The following is a 20,110-nucleotide window of genomic DNA, read 5'->3' on the forward strand; positions in this document are numbered from 1 at the left end:
CACAGTTGCACTCATCTCATACGCTAGTAAAGTAATGCTCAAAATTCTCCAAGCTAGGCTTCAACAGTATGTGAACTGTGAACTTCCAGATGTTCAAGCTGGATTTAGAAAAGGCAGAGGAACCAGAGATCAAATTGCTAACATCCATTGGATCACTGAAAAAGCAAGAGAGTTCCAGAAAAATAGCTACTTTTGCTTTATTTACTATGCCAAAGCCTTTGACTGCATGGATCACAACAAATTGGAAAATTCTTAAAGAGATGGGAATACCAGACCACCTGACCTGCCTCCTGAGAAATCTGCATGCAGATCAGGAAGCAACAGTTAGAACTGGACATGGAACAACAGACTGGTTCCAAATTGGGATAAGAGTACATCAAGGCTGTATATTGTCACCCTGCTTATTTAACTTATATACAGAATATCATACGAAATGCCAGACTGGAATAAAGCACAAGCTGGATCAAGATTGCCGGGAGCAATATAAAAGAAGAACTAAAGAGCCTCTTGATGTAAGTAAACGAGGAGAGTGAAAAAGTTGGCTTAAAACTCAACATTCAGAAAACTAAGATCACGGCATCTGGTCCCATCACTTCATGGCAAATAGTTGGGGAAACAGTGGAAATGGTGAGAGACTTTATTATTTTGGGCTCCAAAATCACTGCAGATGGTGACTGCAGCCATGAAATTAAAAGACACTTGCTCCTTGGAAGGAAAGTTATGATCAACATAGACAGCATATTAAAAAGCAGAGACATTACTTTGCCAACAAAGGTCTGTCTAGTCAACGCTTTGTTTTTTCCAGTAGTCATGTGTGGATGTGAGAGTTGGACTATACAGAAAGCTGAGTGCCGAAGAACTGATGCTTTTGAACTGTGGTGTTGGAAAAGACTCTTGAGAGTCCCTTGGACTGCAAGGAGATCCAGCCAGTCCATCCTAAGTGAAATCAGTCCTGAATATTCATTGGAAGGACTGATGCTGAAGCTGAAACTTTGATACTTTGGCCACCTGATACGAAGAACTGACTCATCTGAAAAGACCCTGATGCTGGGAAAGATTGCAGGTGGGAGGAGAAGGGGATGGCAGAGGGTGAGATAGTTGGATGGCATCCCCGACACGATGGACGTGAGTTTTGAGTAAGCTCTGGCATTGGTGATGGACAGGGAAGCCTGGCGTGCTGCAGTCCATGGGGTTGCAAAAAGTTGGTTCAGTTCTGTCCACTGAGTGACTGAACTGAACTGACTGATGTGAATCAAACTTCCGCTTTTTCAAAAGGTACCTGCATAAAATGGATGATTTTTTTTTAAGTTGTGAATATCAAGGGTTTTCTGAAATAGCTAAAGTGAAGTGAAGTCGCTCAGTTGTGTCCGACTCTTTGGGACCCCATGGACTGTAGCCCACCAGGCTCCTACATCCATGGAATTTTCCAGGCAAGAGTACTGGAGTGGATTGCCATTTCCTTCTCCAGGGGATCTTCCTGACCCAGGGATCGAATGCAGGTCTCCTGCATTGCAGGCAGACGCTTTACCATCTGAGCCACCAGGGAAGCCCAAAGATTGAAAGAAATGAAAGTTGCTCAGTCATGTTGGACTCTTTGTGACCCCGTGTGCTATACAGTCCAGGAGTTCTCCAGGCCTGAATACTGGAGTGGGTAGCCTCTCCCTTCTCCAGGGGATCTTCCCAACCCAGGGATCGAGCCCAGGTTTCCTGCAATGAAGGCAGATTCTTTTCCAGCCGAGCCACAGGGGAAGCCCTGGAAGTAAACCTGAATGGCATGCAGGTCCACGCACACCCTAGACACAGCCTGCGTGGCAGCAGCGTGGCGATGACTGGCTGTAGCTGAGCAGTCTTCCCGGTGTGCTGAGGACACCGCACACAACAGGCGTGCCCTTTTGCTGTCACTGGGCCCAAATGCTGTAATAAAACTGCATCCCTGTTTACTGAGAACCCTTTAGTAGGGTCTGCAGTAGCATTTAGTATATCTGCTGTCTTTATGTGAGTCTTTTATGGCCAGACAGAAATATATTAAAGTGACTGCTTATGTGAGAATTGTTAAAAGTCAGAGTTTCTGGTTCAGGAATAATTAAGCCATTTACACTGAGTGACACTGATATTTAATTTCTTACCAGTTTGTGAGAACTAGTATAGCTTTTCAGAAAAACAGAAACGTTGAATGATTATTAAATGTACAGGGAGATTTTATTCAGGGGAAATTGACTTTAACTTTCTTCCTCATCTTTGTTATTTACAGGATGGAAATAGGCCAGTAAAAGATAGGAGAAATTGAAATTAATCAACATTTCTAGATGATACATTTTGGGGAAGATGTGAGAAAAAGCAAACAGTGGAGTTTAGATATATCAGATACATTAGATACATTAAACAAGCCAGAGATATGCTATGTATGTATATGTGTGTGTTGACTTACACATTTTAATGAACTGATAAGACTATATTATAATTAGATCACATTTTAATGTCTTCCATTGTAGGATCTGAGATGGTTCATTTTGATGGGAAGAGTTCTTTGCTGTACACATTTCATAAATCCATAAATCCAATCAAAGAAGTTATTTCTCTGAAATTTAAAACCAGAGACAACAATGGGATTCTACTCCACAGAGAAGGACCAAATGACAAACACTTCACCCTGGAGTTAGTTAAAGGAAAACTCATCTTATTCCTTAATTCAGGTAAAAAAAAAAAAGGTGTTTCAGGAAATACTATTTAGATGAAAGTATCTTTTATGATGAATTTTCCTTCACAGTTAAGCGGCTAATTTAACCCCAGAGTACGTTTGGATGTGAGGATGATCTGGCTTGGCTGGAAAGGTGCTCCCTTCCTCCCTCATAGTTCCACATGCGTTCCTCCCGAAGCTGAGCCCTTGGTTGAGGAGGACTACCTTCTCCTCTAGAGGAGGGCCGTTCTTTGGTCAAGGGTATATGCATAGCTTTGCTTCTCTGCTAGAACCTCGAAACAAGCCCTCAAGGTCCACTTGCAGGAGAATGTAGGGTCGCCAAGCTTCCAAGACTCCAGACACATCCAAATGAGGCATTCCATGTGGCAGTCTGCCTTTCTTTAAAAAACAAAACAAGCATAAACAAAAAAGAACACTTTTGTGAAAGTAAGCAGACCCTATAAATAATTATTCTGAAGACCAGAGCTGCCCAGGCAAATGGACACATGGTCACCTACAGTCGAGCTCTACTGTACATGTGTGATCTTCAGCGTGCTTTTATGTAAAAAGTGTTATTTCTTGATAATCATGTAAGATCAGTAGCAGATGCTCAGTAAACAACCTGATTATATCATGATGACAAGGGTGGCTTATCATAAACTTTTGAAGTAGTCCTATGAATGAAGACCTAGGAAGAAAATATTTTCAAGAAAAATGAAAATTCAGGACATAATAATAATAATAATAAAACAAGTTAGATAGAAGATGTTACTCAATATCAAAGAAGATTGTATTTAAGATTAAGATAAAAGCAGCGCACCAGTTCTTGGGATAAAAGAATGTAAGGAAAGTGTAACTGATGTGAGAAATGCTAAACCTGAAAGCATTGATCATGGTGTTGAGCTAGATGGAACTGTGCATTTACACTTCCTTCCCTTTCAGGTCATGCTAACTCGCCCTCGCCCAATGCCCTCATGCTGGGCAGTTTGCTGGATGATGAGCATTGGCATTCTGTTCTCATTGAGCTCCTCAGTACAGACGTCAACTTCACTGTGGACACACACACTCATCATTTTCGGGCGAAAGGAGACTCCAACTATGTGGATCTCGACTACAAGGTGTGAAATGACTTTTTAAGTATTACAGATTTTATTGTTTGATTGCAGCGTAATCTTCTATAGAAAATACTACTACATTGAAAAATTCCCTTTCCTACTAATTCAGAATTCTGATAAAATATTTCCTATGTGTGGTAACTTCACACTGGAAGATACATGCTCAAGCTATTGAGACATTTTATTCCTTACAGATGTTAGTCTTCACATGAGAGTAAATAGTTGTTAAATTTAGGAAATCCATACATGAAGAGCTACCAGTTCAACAAAGAATATTTTTAAATGCTTTTGTTCACACAGTTCCTCTGTATTCCATCTGGTGTTTGGCTGCGAATATTACCTTTGAGATTTCTTTGTTTTAGGGCAATCCTAAACAGAATTAGCTACCTAGGATAATTTAGAGAAGTAATCCACATATATTCCAATCTGAATTTTTTAAGTAACAAGAAAGCCAAATGCACACATCTCAGAATACTGTTTCTTGGGGTTTTTAAACACCTGACGATATTTGCAGCATGTTGCCCATGTGTGTCTAACATACACTGAAATGCATTGCTTGTTCTGCCAGTTCTGCTGAGAATATCTGTCAGCAAACCAGGTTTCAACATTCACTTCATATGAGTGGCCTCAGCAGCAGGGACCAGCTGGCGATTCTGGTCTTAAATGATATTATTAGTGGCTTTGTAATTCTAATCTTTCAGAGTCATGGCAAAGAGCAGGATCCCATAGTCTAGTTTATAAAGTAGAATATCCTCACAGTAGACTGCCTTGTCACACAAACTGAGATTTACTGTGGGCATAAAGATCAATATTCCCCATCAACAAAAATGACAGAACTATATGAGTAGCAGCAAATTGTAAGAAGGATATTTAATATATTTATCTCTGTAATAAATAGAGCATTGGGAAATACATATAAAACCTCCTTTGAAATTAGCATGATAATATAAAATAATGCAAGCAGATTTGAGACAATTACTACTATACCTGCTAATCATACATGTTTAGGCAGACAATCAGAAAATCATTAAACAATGTTATTTATGTCATTTTTTTCTTTCTAAGATCAGCTTCGGAGGGATTCCTGGACATGGAAAATCAGTGGCATTCCCACATAAAAACTTTCATGGCTGCTTTGAAAATCTCTATTTTAATGGAGTGGATATCATTGATTTGTCCAAGAAACACAAGCCACAGGTCCTCATCATGGTAAGAAAGTCTATACGCAAGTTCAAGAGAAAAGGGAACTGCAGTTTGATTGATTCAGCTTTAAAATATACCTCTTCTGAAGGCAGGGAAGGTACAAATCATGGGTATAGTTATCCCTAGGTATCCTTGGGGAATTGGTTCCAGGACCCCGGAGTTGGAGCAATCCACGGATGCTCAAGTCCCTTGTATAAAATGGCACAAAAATAAAATAAAATAAATGGCACAGTATTTGCATATAACCTAGTCATATCCTCCCATATACTTTAAATCGACTCTAGATTATGTATAGTACCTAACGCGATGTAAATGATATGTAAATAGTTGTAAATACAATGTAATTGTTATGTGAGTAGTTGCTGGTGCTGGTCAAGTTCAAGTTTTGCTTTTTGGAACTTTCTGAAATTTTTCTTTCTAAACATTTTCCTGGTTGGTTGGTTGTATATGAGGATGCAGAACCTGGGTATACAGAAAGCCTGCTGTACTTTTTTAGTTTATGTGTGGTTTCATTTTTATTTGTTTGTGGAAATAGATGAATAGTTTCACAAAAATGTTAAAGTGCAATCATATTAAGGCATTTTAATGCAGTGTTTTTCTTTTCAATTGGTTTCTTCCTTCTTTCTCCATATTCTCCATATGGCTACAGTCCCTCTGTCAAGCTGGGATGTTACTAACATTTGTCCTTCCTTGTTTGGTCCATAGTAATGGAATCCTCTATAGATAGATAGACTCATACTCACACATGTATTTATGAATCTGTATGCTTCCACACTTGACATTGTTTACAAAAAAAATCATTTTATAAGTTTTTCCCCATCTAGATTTTTTTATTCAACAATGCCTTGTAGGAATTCTTTTCCATTATCAGGAATAGTTCTACATTAGAATGTCTACATCACTATCCATTAGGAAAACATGCCATTATTTATCTAGTCATTTCCTACTCAGGGCATTTGCGTTATCTCAATTTTTTTTTACCACTATAAGCTGACAGTTGCACATATATGCTCAGTACAGGGGCTTCCCTTTTGATGCAGTAAAATTCCAGAAGTAGAATTTCTTGGTCACAAGTTTTATACAGTTTTACATTTCAATAAACATTGTTGGATTGCTCTCCAAAAAGTTATAGCATGACATTTTCCACCAGCAATGTATGTCAGAACCTTCCATCACATCTCAGCCAGTCCTCATATACCCCTGCCAGCTCACGGAACATGAACTAATACCTCTTTGTTACTTTGTGTTTATGGGACTACAGGTGAATTAAATAATCTTCTCACCTGTTTTTTGTCCATTTGGACTTGTATTTCTGATCATTGTTCACTCCTACTCTTTTGCTTAATTTTTATTTTATTTCTTTAATTTTTGGTCAATTTACGAGACAGTTTTATATTTGATAGATAACCCTCTGTCATTCATGGTCCATATATTTTTTCAGATTTATCAATCTTATATTAAATATTACATGATATGTTGAATATATAAATATTTTTACTTATATGTAGTCATTAGGTCTGTATATTTCTTTATAGCTTTGGAATGTCTCTAAAACCCTATAACCTATACATGGTCTCATGGATTTTCCTGTAAGAACTTTTAATTGGTTTTATTTTTTGAATAAAAAAAAACTAAACCTTTGAAATTTTTTCTTTATGTGATATAGGATTAATTTTTGTATTCTACCTGATAGATATCCATTTGGTCCTACACTATTTAATAACTAACCCACCCTTTATCCCACATAGTTGAATTTCCTTATGTACTAAGTTTTGCCAGGTGGCTCAGTGGTAAAGAATCTGCCTGCCAATGCAGGAAATGTAGGGGATGAAGGTTCGATAGCTGGGGTGGGAAGATACCCTGGCAGAAGGAAATGGCAATACACTCCAGTATTCTTGTCTAAAAAATCCCATGGACAGAGGAGCCTGGCAAGCTAAGTTCATGGGGTTGAGAAGAATTGGACATGACTACACATACCGGAGAAGGCAATGGCACCCCACTCCAGTGCTCTTGCCTGGAGAATCCCAGGCATGGGGGAGCCTGGTGGGCCGTCTATGGGGTTGCAGAGTCGGACACGAATGAAGTGACTTAGCAGCAGCAGCATACATGCTAGCTTTATTAATATGTAACTACATAATGTATATATGTATTGTGGCTGTATACTCTGTATTTATAGGTAACATATATTCTCAGACATTTCTGTGAGCTCCTTATGCTGTTCCACTGCTATGTCTGCTCCTACACCAGTAACACACTGATTTGCTCACAGTAACTTTGCTATCTGGTAAGTTAAGTTCTGTCTCACTGGCTTTTTATTTGCATTATTATTTTTGGGAGAGGAAGAGTAATGTTTGGGTATGTATTCTGCTATCTGAAATCTATAGAAAAGTTTTAAATCTCAGACAAAATTCTTGTAGAGGGTTTAATTGGAATTATATTGAGCCCGTCCAAGCACTATGATTAAACATAGTTTGTTTCTGGAGCAGTAGACATATTGTAAGGATTAAAAACATCTTTAAAAACAGAATTATATACAAATATAAACAGCCTGCTAGACAGATCAGATCTTAGGCTGGGTGATGGCCTTGAGTGATTTGCTTTGTAAGAACTTCAGAGAAGAGACCAGCCTACCTGTGGCCAGGACCAGCCTGGCCACATTCTTATCTTCAGACATGCAAAAGCACATGCCCTACCTATAGTCAGATGTAGCTATCACCTGAGTGATGCACTTATAATCACGTTTACATAATCAAGACAAGCACAAGAAAGTTCCTGGAGTAAGTTATCCTTGGTGCTAGCCTTCACGATGGAGGAAACCTCTGTCATGCCAGGAGAGGAAACTGTCTCTTTTCTGTTGTATCCCACAGTCAGCACTGTTGCTATTGTTGTTCAATCACTCAGCCAAGTCTCTTTACAACCCCATGGACTGCAGCATGCCAGGCTTCCCTGTCCTTCACAATCTCCCAGTTTGCTCAGATTCATGTCCATTGAGTCTATAATGCCATCCAGCCATCTCCCATCCTCTGTCGCCCACTTCTCCCCCTGCCCTCAGCATCAGGGTCTTTTCCAATGAGTCGGCTCTTTACATCAGGGGGCCAAAGTATCGGCGTTTCATCACCAGTCTTTCCAGTGAATATTCAGGGTTGATTTCCTTTAGGATTGACTGGTTTGATCTCCTTGCTATCCAAGGGACTTTTTAGAGTCTTCTCAAGCCCTATTCAAAAGCATCAATTCTTTGGTGCCGAGCCTTCTTTATGGTCCAGTGCTCACATTGGTGGGTGACTTCTTGAAAGACTGTAACTTGCACACCCAGCATTAAGTCTGGGAAGATGTGGCTCAGGATTCCTCTGCAAATGCTAAGTAGCGGAGATGGACAGTTCCTCAGAGACTCAGAAATAGGTTTGCCCAGCTGAACAGCACTTTTTCTTTTCATTTTTATATTTAGTTATTTTTGGCGGCCCTGGGTCTTCATTGCACTTTCACCGCTGTGCGTGCACGGGCTTTCTCTAGTTGCGGGGAGCAGGGGCGACTCACTGCATTGCCCGGGCTTCTCGTCTGGTGGCGTCTCTTCTTGCAGAGCGCGGGCTCTCAGGCTCGCAGATTCCACTTGGCTTAGTTGCCCCACGGGATGTGGGATCTTAGCTCCTGGACCAAGAGTCGAACCCACGTCCCCTGCATTGACAGGCAGATTCTTAACTATTGGGCTACCAGGAAAGTCCTTGAACAGTGCTTCAAGGGACCTATAAGGTAAATCTGGATTTAAGTTTGATGGGGAAGCCTCATTTTAAAAATCCTAGATTGCTGAATTGTTGATAGGAAATTCAGTAAGTCTTGGAAAATCTGTTGTTTGTGAAATAGAAGCATTCCAACTGTGCTTTCCTAAAGCCTGTTTGACTGTGTTCACAGGGAAACGTGTCCTTCTCCTGCTCACACACGGAAACTGTCCCCGTGACTTTTCTGAGCGCCAGGAGCTACTTGGTGCTGCCAGGCACTCCCGGAGAGGACAAAGTGTCTGTGATCTTCCAGTTTCGAACATGGAACAGAGCAGGACTGCTGCTGACCAGTCAGCTTCAGCATAGGTCAGGAGCGCTCATCCTTGTTCTTAGTGATGGAAAACTCAAGCTGAGTCTCTCCCAGCCGGGACATCCAGCCAGGGACATCACAGCAGGTAATAAACGTCCCCCCTGAGATAACACATAGGTCTTTGTTGTGACTGTATCTTCTTGCATGTTAACCTAAGATGGGGAATCTTTAAAATAAATGAATAGCTGGATACATAAGATATTCGTAATCCTAATAGAGAGAACTAGATTGCTTTTTCCTTCAAAATAGGTAACTCCAGGCTGTTGGTGTGTCAGTCAATGTGACAGCATAATTATCAAAAAGTTTAAAAATAAATGATCATAAACTTGTGGTTACCAAAGGGGAAGGAGGGAGAGGGATAGATTAGGAGTTTGGGATTGACAGGTATCCACTACTATTAATAAAAATGGATAAGCATCAAGGACCTACTGTTACAGCACAGGGAAGCTTACTCAGTATTTTGTAATAACCTATAAGGGAAAAGAATATGAAAATGAATATGTATATAGACACGTGTGTATATGAATCACTTTGCTGCACGCTTGAAGCTAACACATTATAAACCAACTATACTTTAATAAAAAATAATAAAAGAAAAAAATTTATTTGTAAGTTTGAGTTAGAACCTAGAAGTAAACTTGAATTACTGGAAGGCATTAGACTATTCTAAGGAGTCTTAAGAAACTAGATTTCTTTGAACTGTTTTTTAAACCTGTATACACGTTAATTTTCAAAATATTATAAGTTACTTTTCTTTCTTGTGTCTGAGCATCGCTTCCTGTGTTCCTACTCATTTCTGGTGAGGCTGCTTCTAAGTGGGTGAATGTTCTATAGTTTTCTAAGAAGAATCTATTTATTTCTAGACTCACTTCTGAGTCGTGTTATTTTTGAACTTTAGGGACTGCTTTACATTTAAAACTGATAAGATTTAAACCTAGGTGGACTCATGGCATGTTATTCCTTGAAGACTTAATGTGGAAGGCCTGCCTTGTTGGATCTATGGTTATCAGTTTGAGACTGAAAAGCTAGGAATGAAGACTAAATTTTCCTTTCTTTTTATAAATTAAAAAAAAAATTATGTGACGATCAGCATGCAATGAACTGAGTTGACAGTGTCGATTCAGATTCAGTCAACTGCTTAAATCTTGGCTCAGCGGTAAACTATCTGTCTGCAATGCAGGGGGCACAGGTGACGTGGGTTCAATCCCTGGGTCAGGAAGATCCCCTGGTGGAGGAAATGACACCCCACTCCAGTATTCTTGCCTGGCAGGCTTCAGTCCATAGCGTTGCAAAGAGTCAGACATGACAGAAGCAACTTAGCATGCACGCATAATTTACATGTAATATGAGCCAAAAGAGATAGCTTTTTAGTGTTGTTCATGTGGGTACACACTGCCCTTCCCCCAGCACACATATATGTCAGGTATTGAATTTTTTGTAAGCTGGCACTGACACAACATATAAATATTTTATTGCACCAATTTTAAAGGTTTTACAGTGTAATGTGCCATTTTTTCAGAAGCAAACTGAAGGTAAATTTCTCGTGATGCTTGCTTCTTGCTTTAGCAGCATTTGAAGGGGAATCTTTAATGCAGTTGAAGTAGATGGAAAATAAGACAGGCTGTAAAATTTTTTTCACTATAAATGTTGTATCAGGTACCCAAATGTGTACCAAATTGAAACTTAAATTTCATTAAATGATATTGGAAAGGCATCTTGTATCCTATTTCCAGACTGGAGATAATTTTTCCTAATAGTTATCTCTTGATAGTTCTGAAGAGCTGGGAAAATGCACCAGAAGTGTAGATTCTGGTGTGTGTGTGTTCCTGGGGCAGGGCTAAGGAAGTGGGTCATAGAAACAGAGAAAAAGTGGGAGCAATAAAGGAAAAGGAAAAGACGAATGTCTGTATTCACCCTTTATAAGAAAAGACACAAGTCTACCCTTTGCCAAGTTGTGTGTAGTGCTGTGGTCATTATCCTCTGTTATTAGGATAAATTATTTGGTTTATGAGGTGGGCTGTGAGAGGACTCCTCTCCCATGCATGTTTCCAAGCCTGCCTTTGATAAGCAGCCCACTTGTTCTCATGAAGCCTCAGAGTCTTCATCTTTAAAATGACACTAGTAGGGGTTATGGTGAGAATGCAGGGATATAACGTATCTAAACCCTTGGCACCATAGTGTCAATCAGTAATAACACAACAACCATTAGTTATCAATATTTCAACACTAGCACTACAACTGTGGCATCACCCCCAAGGTTGAGGCCTTTAGAGGGATTGGAAGGGTGTGGTAGAATTAGCATCATATTTATAGTTGCACAAATCAAAAGTCCAAAATCTATTTTCTGGTCTCCATCCATCCTTTGACAATTGTGTTGCCTGGGAAACAGACTGTCCTTTCATCAGAAGTGGGCTGACTTGAAATCACACAGAAGAACAACAAAGGATGAGATTTATAATGGAGAGGAGACAATGCATATAAATGCCTGCATTTTATTTTTAAATTAGAATGGCCAATTTTTACTAAGAACAGTCTTGTATCACATAGACGGATGACATCTACTACAAATTCAAGATATTCTGGAGTGCTTTCTGCAAACTCTCCTGTGAAATATCTCAATATGCTAGATCCGCAGTCCCAGCCTTTCTTGGCACCAGGGACTGTTTTGGGGAAGACGGTGTTTCCACAGACCCGATGGGGAGGGTGGTTTCAAGATGATTCAAGTGCATTACATTTATTGTGCACTTTATTTCCACTGTTATTACATCAACTCCACCTCAGATCATCAAGCATTAGATCCCAGAGATTGGGGACCCCTGTGCTAGATAGAGAAAGAGAGAGAGAGAGAATGAGACAGAGAGAGAGGGAAGGAAAAGGTGGTCGGGTGAGAGAGAGAAAGGAAATATTTCACAAAATCAAACTAGGTTTTAATGACATATTTTAAGTGAATATAGTTATTATACTGACAGGTATATGATATAAAAATTAAGAGAAACCCCAAATGATAAGGCTGAAAAGAACATGTAGAGATTTTTTTTTTTCCTTGTTCATCCTCTTTAGCTCTAAGATTACAGAACTTCTTTCAAAACTTTATTTCAGGTTCAGTTTCGTAATATATGTTTTAAGTGTCTAACTTGACTCCTCCATATTCTAGTTTTCAACTTTTCTCATGATTTTTCATGAATGAGTGTTGAATCTTTGAAAACATCTCTGACTTCACCAATAAAAAACAAAAGGTAGGAGTGCATCACTTTTACTGTCTGCACATGGTGGTCTTAACTAGTGACTTTAAAGCTGTCCCCTTCCTGAAAGTGAAAACGTTTTGGGATGCATTATAACTAATATTTAACAGTATGAGAAAAACAAAATTTTAGCTGCTTCACAGCAGGATCTTTGACCTTCTGGGTCATCCTGGAAACATCTCCGGCTCAAGTGGATCTGACATATGTGCTAAGTCATGTCCGACTCCTTGTGACCCTATGGACTGTAGCCCACCAGGCTCCTCTGTGCTTGGGATTCTCCAGGGAAAGATACTGGAATGAGTTGCCATTTGCTTCTCCAGGAAACAGTGGTTTGGAGTGGATATTGGAGTGGATTGCCATTACTTCCTCCAGGTGATCTTCCTGACCCAGGGATCAAACCAGTGTCACCTAAGCTCCAACATTCCCAGCAGACTATTGCTGAGCCACAGGGGAAGCCCCCAGTAGATCTTGGTGGTGGTAGTTTAGTTCCTAAGTTGTGTCCAGCTCTTGCGACCCCATGGACTGTAGCCTGCCAGGCTCCTCTGTCCATGGGATTCTCCAGGCAAGAATACCAGAGTGGGTTGCCATTTCCTTCTCCAGGGGATCTTACCCACCCAGGAATTGAACCCAGGTCTCCTGCATTGCAGGCAGATTCTTTATCAACTGAGCTATGAGGGACGCCCCAAGTGAATCTTGAGTCCAAGTTATTAATGAGAGATCCAGCAGGGGAAAAAAAAAAAAAAAAAGCTGGTTTGAAGAGCATTTGAAGGACATGGATTTACATGGTCACATGGGTTGTAAATACCAAAATGTGACATGAATTAGATAGGACTGGTTAACTTTCTACCAGAAATATGCACTTATTTTGGGGGGGGGGGGGTGGGTTGACTAAAATCCCCACTATTCTCTAGCACAACTTCTAATTTGTATGATTGACTTCTAAATTTACAGAGCCGTAAAGAGTCTGTACCTTTAACATTCGTAAAATGTGTTAGTTAAATATATGGGTACATACCAGAAAATGCTCAGATTGGAGTCATTCAAGCTCACTTGTACGCTCAGTCAGTCAGTTAGATCAGTCGCTCAGCCGTGTCCGATTCTGCCACCCCATGGACTACAGCATGCCAGGCTTTCCTATTCATCGCCAACTCCTGGAGCCTACTCAAATTCATGTCCATACCATTGGTAATGCCATCCAACCATCTCATCCTGTCTTCCCCTTCACCTCCTGCCTTCCATCTTTCCCAGCATCAGGGTCTTTTCCAATGAGTCAGTTCTTTGCTTCAGGTAGTCAAAGTATTGGCGTTTCAGCTTCAGCATCAGTCTTTCCAATGAATATTCAGGACTGATTTCCTTTAGGGTTCAGTGGTTGGATCTCCTTGCAGTCCAAGGGACTCTCAAGAGTCCTCTCCAACACCACAGTTCAAAAGCATCAGTTCTTTGGCTCTCAGCTTTCTTTATAGTGCAACTCTCACATCCGTACATAACTGCTGGAAAAATCATAGCTTTGACTAGATGGACCTTTGTTGGCAAAGTAATGTCTCTGCTTTTTAATATGGTATCTAGGTTTGTCACAGCTTTTCTTCCAAGGAGAAAACATCTTTTAATTTCATGACTGCAGTTATCATCTGCAGTGATTTGGGAGCCCCCCAAAATAAAGTCTCCTACTGTTTCCATTGTTTCCCCATCTATTTGCCATGAAGTGATGGGACCGGATGCCATGATCTTCATTTTCTGAATCTTGAGTTTTAAGACAAGTTTTTCACTCTCTCTTTCACTTTCATCAAGAGACTTTTTAGTTCTTCTTCACTTTCTGCCATAAGGGTGGTGTCATCTGCGTATCTTGAGGTTATTGATATTTCTCCCAGCAATCTTGAGTCCACCTTGTGCTTCCTCCAGCCCAGCATTTCTCATGATGTACTCTGCATATAAGTTAAATAAGCAGGGTGACAATATATAGCCTTGACGTACTCCTTTCCCAATTTGGAATCAGTCTGTTGTTCCATGTCCAGTTCTAACTGTTGCTTCCTGATCTGCATACAGATTTCTCAGGAGGCAGGTCGGGTGGTCTGGTATTCCCATCTCTTTAAGAATTTTCCACAATTGTGATTCACACAGTCAAAGGCTTTGGCATAATCAATAAAGCAGAAGTAGATGTTTTTCTGGACCTCTCTTGCTTTTTCAATGATCCAGCAGATGTTGGCAATCTGATTTCTGGTTCCTCTGCTTTTTCTAAATCCAGCTTGAACATCTGGAAGTTCTCAGTTCACGTATTGCTGAAGCCTGGCTTGGAGAATTTTGAGCATTACTTTACTGGCATGTGAGATGAGTGCAATTGTGTGGTAGTTTGAGCATTCTATGGCATTGCCTTTTTTCGGGATTGGAATGAAAACTGACCTTTTCCAGTCCTGTGGCCACTGCTGAGTTTTCCAAATTTGCTGGCATATTGAGTGCAGCACTTTCACAGCATCATCTTTTAGGATTTGAAATAGCTCTACTGGAATTCCATCACCTCCACTAGCTTTGTTCATAGTGATACTTCCTAAGACCCACTTGACTTCACATTACAGGATGTCTGGCTGTAGGTGAGTGATCACACCAACATGGTTATCTGGGTCATGAAGATCTTTTTTGTATAGTTCTTCTGTGTATTCTTGCCACCTCTTCTTAATATCTTCTGCTTCTGTTAGGTTCATACCATTTCTGTCCTTTATTGTGCTCATCTTTGCATAAAATGTTCCCTTGGCATCTCTAATTTTCTTGAAGAGGTCTCTAGTCTTTCCCATTCTATTGTTTTCCTCTATTTCTTTGCAGTAATTGCAGAGGAAGGCTTTCTTATCTCTCCTTTCTATTCTTTGGAACTCTGCATTCAGATGGGTATATCTTTCCTTTTCTCCTTTGCCTTTAGCTTCTCTTTTCTCTTCCTTTGTAAGGCCTCATATGACAACCATTTTGCCTTTTTGCATTTCTTTTTCTTGAGCATGGCATCAAAAAAATCAAGCAGTCATCTCACTGTTGCTTTTCAATGAATGAAAGTATTTTTTTTTTTTTATGACCCCCTTCCCTGTTGACCAAGACAATTTCTAAAGATTCCAGTTATTCCTGCCCCCATCCCCTCAGTTCAAACATTCACCTCTGGGGCCTGCCGTGCAAGCTGCACGACCTCCCGTGGAGGGGACAAAGCCCTTGCTCTTGGCCAAGTAACTCATTTTAGCCACTGGCATGTGGGCAGAAGGAGCCTGTGCCACATCTGAGTAGAAGCTGCCAACGCCATAGCAAGGTTCTGCCAAATGCTGTTTTCTCTCTGCAGTGAGGCAGGGGGTAGGGCTGTGTATTAGCCTTGGTGCTGCTTGAACGAATGCCTGGAGCACAAAGAAATGAAAGCCAGATGGCCTAGGGCCAGATCAAGAAACAAACCCTGCTTGTTACTCATGAAACTTGGCCGTTGTTTATGTCCAGAAAATAACCCAGCAGAAGCTAACACACACACACTGTGGGTGAGTGCACTGGGGCACCTGAGGCTTGCTGACGCATTTGCATCGCACAGCAGTGGGTTTTCATTCAATAGGAGACCCTGCAGTTGGCCTGTCGTAGAGGTTAGGGTCGTGCACAGTTGGTGGGCAGTCAGCCATTCAACTAGTTTATCATTCCAGCTCCATCACTTGAAGAAAATATAGATCTTTCATCTCACAGATTCAAAAGACAATGACTTCTCTGAAGGAATTAATAGTAGTTTTAGAAAATGATAGGCTTCCCAGGTGGCTCAGTGGTAAAGAATCCATCTGCCAATGCAGGAGACACGGGTTTGATCCCTGGGTCAGGAAGATCCCCTGGAGTGGGCAATCGACTCTAATATTCTTGCCTGGAGAAATCCCATGGACAAAGGATCCTGGAAGGCTGCAGTTCATTGGGTCGCAAAGAGTTGAGCACAAACATGACTGAGCATGCACGCATGTCATGTGGTGATCCTGGAATACATTGTATCTTATTTGGAAAGAAAAACAGAAAGTGTAAAAATGACATAAAATGAAAAACACACTTTCCGCAACCAAAAATGAAGGTTAATATTTAAGAATATTTCTTGCCACTCTTGTCCATCTTTATCCAATGTTTGAATATGAACAAATGCACTTTAATGTAATGCTTCTATAAACTTTTATTCTATGAATTTTCATGTTTTATTAATACTTAAATTGTTATTTTTAAGGACTGTCAGTATGTTTTTTAAAATAGTCTGCCAAGAATATTATAGATAATGGCAATATATGAAAGTGAGAATAAGTTTTTATTTTTATAACTTGCATCTTTGGAAAATACCTGTACTTCTCAGCATCACAAACTATTAATGGGCTAGATGAGGCTAAAATATGTCTGATGCCATGTAATTGGAAATACTTTATGATTTCATGATTGTTCAGGGTCATTCATAGATATTTTATTCTCTTAAGGCCCTAGGACTGAAACAAACCAATGCTGTGTTTTTCAAAGCAAGATGAGTGATCCACCACTGTTTTCACTTTACCCCTTCATTCTGATTTCTTTCTTTGCTTCCCCCCCCCCTTTTTTGCACCTTTTTGACTAAACTGAGTGATGAGACAGTGAAGTATATCCCTGGCACTGTGCACAGAGGCCATAGTAATCCTAACTGAACATAATCGTTTTTGTTATTATGTAAACAAATACCAGACAGGCCAGTCCACGACTGATGCACAAGACATAAGGATCCTCTGCAACCACAAAATTTACTCAACAAGACGCTCTTCCAGCTGACATGGGTAGCACCTTCTTATAGACAGGCATGACCAACATACCACGTAACCTAACTGCCTGCTTAGAAGCCCCAAGACACGTCCACATCTGTCCTTCACCTTTCTCTCTCTGTGTCCCCTGTGGTGCATTCTGCATTGGTCAACCAACTAAGTGACCTAGGTGGGCTTCAGTGAGTTCTTGGTGGTCTGTGGAAGGTGGCCCAAGGTGTGCATCATACTGTTTTCAAGTACTGGCTCTGTTGCGGGGTTAACAAGGTTTATAGGAATTTGTTTTAACCCATTCTGTTTACCTCCAGGTGCTGGATTAAATGATGGGCAGTGGCATTCTGTGTCCTTATCTGCAAGAGGGAATCACCTGAGTGTGATGGTGGATGGTGAGGCAGCCTCCATGGCCCATTCCTTGCGTGGGCAGATTGAGTCAGGCGACACCTACTATTTGGGGGGTAAGTGAAAGGGACTGGGCTGCACTGGCAATCAAGCCGTCTCTATCTTTCCTGCTCCTGCCTTCTAAGGCAACTCATAGTTTTACATGAAAATTAATAGTGAAGAATGATTTTTCTCTTTTAGTTATAGTCATTGGGAATTTTGAGTGATTAAAGATGATAAATTGTGGTCTAAAAATGAAAGTCGGATAGATGGCTTTGTTTAAAAGTGCACATCATAAGGTTGGTTTTAAATTTGGCATCTGTTTTCAACTATGGTTGCACATTGCAATCACCTGGAAGGATTCAAAATGCTGATGCCTGGCTGCATCCCTGGAAATTCTGATTTAACTGGTTCCATGCTGTGTGCTTCTGCTTAGCTGCTCAGGTGGATTCTTTACCTGCAATGTGGTCTGAGCCACCAGGGAAGCCCAAGAATACCGGAGTGGGTAGCCTATCCCTTCTCCAGGGGAACTTCTTGACCAAGAAATTGAATTGGGGTCTCCTGCATTGCAGGCGAGTTCTTTACCAGCTGGGCTACTAGGGAAGCCTGACCTGGACAACAGGTTTTTGAATACTCTCTGGTGATTCTATGTGAAGACAATACTGAGGGTCATTGCTCTCTATTTCTTACCTTTAATACCTTGCCATCAGGAATTTTCCTAATGCCAAATGATGGTTATGATCTTTCCTTCAGCTTTTATGTGCCAGGTTTTTTGCTGCATGTGGGTGTTCTTCTGTTTATTGACTTCTTTTCTGCCTGGAGCCTGGCTACTCAAAGTGTGGTCCACGGACCAACAGTATCAGCACCACCGGAAGCCCTTAGAAATGCAGATGCGCCATCGGGACTTCCTGAACCAGAATCTGCATTTCACCAAGATCCCCGGGAGGTCCGCTGCATTTTAAAATTTAAGAAACTTGAACTTCCCTGGTGGTCCAGTGGTTGGGATTCTGCCAATGCAGGGGACAAGGGTTTAATCCCTGGAATGGGAAGATTCCACATGCTAAGGCAGCTAAGCCCATGCACCACAACTGCTGAAGCCCAAGGCCCTATAGCCCATGCGCCCCAACCAGAGAAGCCACCCCAGTGAAAAGCCCGCACACCACACCCAGAGGGCAGCCCCTGCTCACTGCAACTAGCAAAACCCGTGTGCTGCAACGAAGACCCAGCACAGCCAAAAATAAATAAGTAAATAAATAATTTTTTAAAAAGATGTCTATTCCCACTGCCTAATACAGAAGGGCATCATTATATACAGCAGACGAAGAGATAAATTCAATGGCTGTTAATATGTCACGCATGGGTGTTCAGTCGTGTCCTACTCTTTGCGACCTCATGGACCATACCCCCTGTCTCCTCTGTCCGTGGGATTTCCCAGGCAAGAGTACTGGAATGGGTTGCCGTGCCCTCCTCCAGGGGATCTTCCTGACCCAGGCATTGAGTCTGTGTTTCCTGCATCTCCTGCACTGCAGAAGGATTCTTTACTGCTGAGCCACAGGAGAAGCCCATTAATATGTCACTCATTGCTTAAGTGATGGATTTTACCAGGACATCACCAGTCCATCTCCTTGGGATGTAGTCAGTGGGTGTTTTGCCTGCTTAGTGAACCTTGATTGAGTCCATCCAGGATCTTTTCCAGCAGGGAGGGGGAACCTCTGAGGGTAATAAATCTCCATCCCTGGAGCATTCAAGTGAAAAATCCTTAGCCACTGGAAGCTTAGAACTGTCAATAGTAAGACTTATTTTAAATCTTGGCTTGAAGCCCTCTCTGACATTATTGCTGTTTTGCATTTTATACTTTTTTTTTCTAAAATAAGTTTGGAATCATGGTGGAGATAGCTTGATAGCCCAACAAGAAAGTATAAAATTCTCCCTTGAGAATTGACAGTAAGTACATCAACCATGAATTGGGTTGTTTAATCTTGGAAGTCCCCTAAAGCAAACTTCATGGGGAAAGGTGGAATTGTGCCAGCAGCTTTAAAAGTTAGGATTGCTGGCTTTTCCTGTTTGCTAAATGTGATGCATTTCTGACCCAGATACTCTTTTAAACCTTTACACTTAAATGATGCGTTTTATAGCTCAGGAGAGGAACAGATTCCTTCAAAACTAAATAAAGAATTTATCCAAGAACTGTAATTTAAAAGATAAAATATTTTGAAGCACTGAAAGATACAGAAAGAACAATCTGTGTCTACTGTTTAATGACACAAAATAAAATACCTTTAACATTTTGTATTAAAAAGTAAAAGAAAAATACTTTTCTTTCATATTGAACATACTGCATACCCAGAATGCACAGCTACTTGAGAGTAGGTGCTTTCCATAAATATTTACATACTGATGCAACATGAGTCAGTTGTTACTGTGAAATAGATCTTATGCACACACTTTAAAAAGACTATAATAGTTCATAAAAAGAATATATATGGTGCATCCTCTTGTCTACAAAATTAACCTCTACAACGCTCGCGGCTTCTGTTGCTCCTCTAGACTTTCATTCCCCTAGTTATGCATTGCGCTGCTTTTTAAAGCCAGTCTTTGCATACTGCTTTTTCATAATCTATCATCTATGCAGGTAACTGTAAGCAATAAACCGTC

At 40.7% G+C, this 20,110-nt stretch overlaps 1 protein-coding gene across 1 annotated transcript in view; it reads left to right on the forward strand.

Annotated features, from left to right (window-relative positions):
- Positions 1 to 20,110, forward strand: part of LOC133048439 (contactin-associated protein-like 3) — a 225,642-nt gene that overhangs the window by 112,373 nt on the left and 93,159 nt on the right. Inside the window, exons 5-9 of the mRNA XM_061132107.1 lie at positions 2,493 to 2,693; positions 3,620 to 3,795; positions 4,858 to 5,001; positions 8,902 to 9,163; positions 17,386 to 17,532. Of these exons, the coding sequence (XP_060988090.1) occupies positions 2,493 to 2,693; positions 3,620 to 3,795; positions 4,858 to 5,001; positions 8,902 to 9,163; positions 17,386 to 17,532 (930 nt within the window). The remainder of the gene's footprint in view (positions 1 to 2,492; positions 2,694 to 3,619; positions 3,796 to 4,857; positions 5,002 to 8,901; positions 9,164 to 17,385; positions 17,533 to 20,110) is intronic.

Source organism: Dama dama, chromosome 29 (genome assembly GCF_033118175.1).
Source record: "Dama dama isolate Ldn47 chromosome 29, ASM3311817v1, whole genome shotgun sequence".
Taxonomy (NCBI): Eukaryota; Metazoa; Chordata; class Mammalia; order Artiodactyla; family Cervidae; genus Dama; species Dama dama.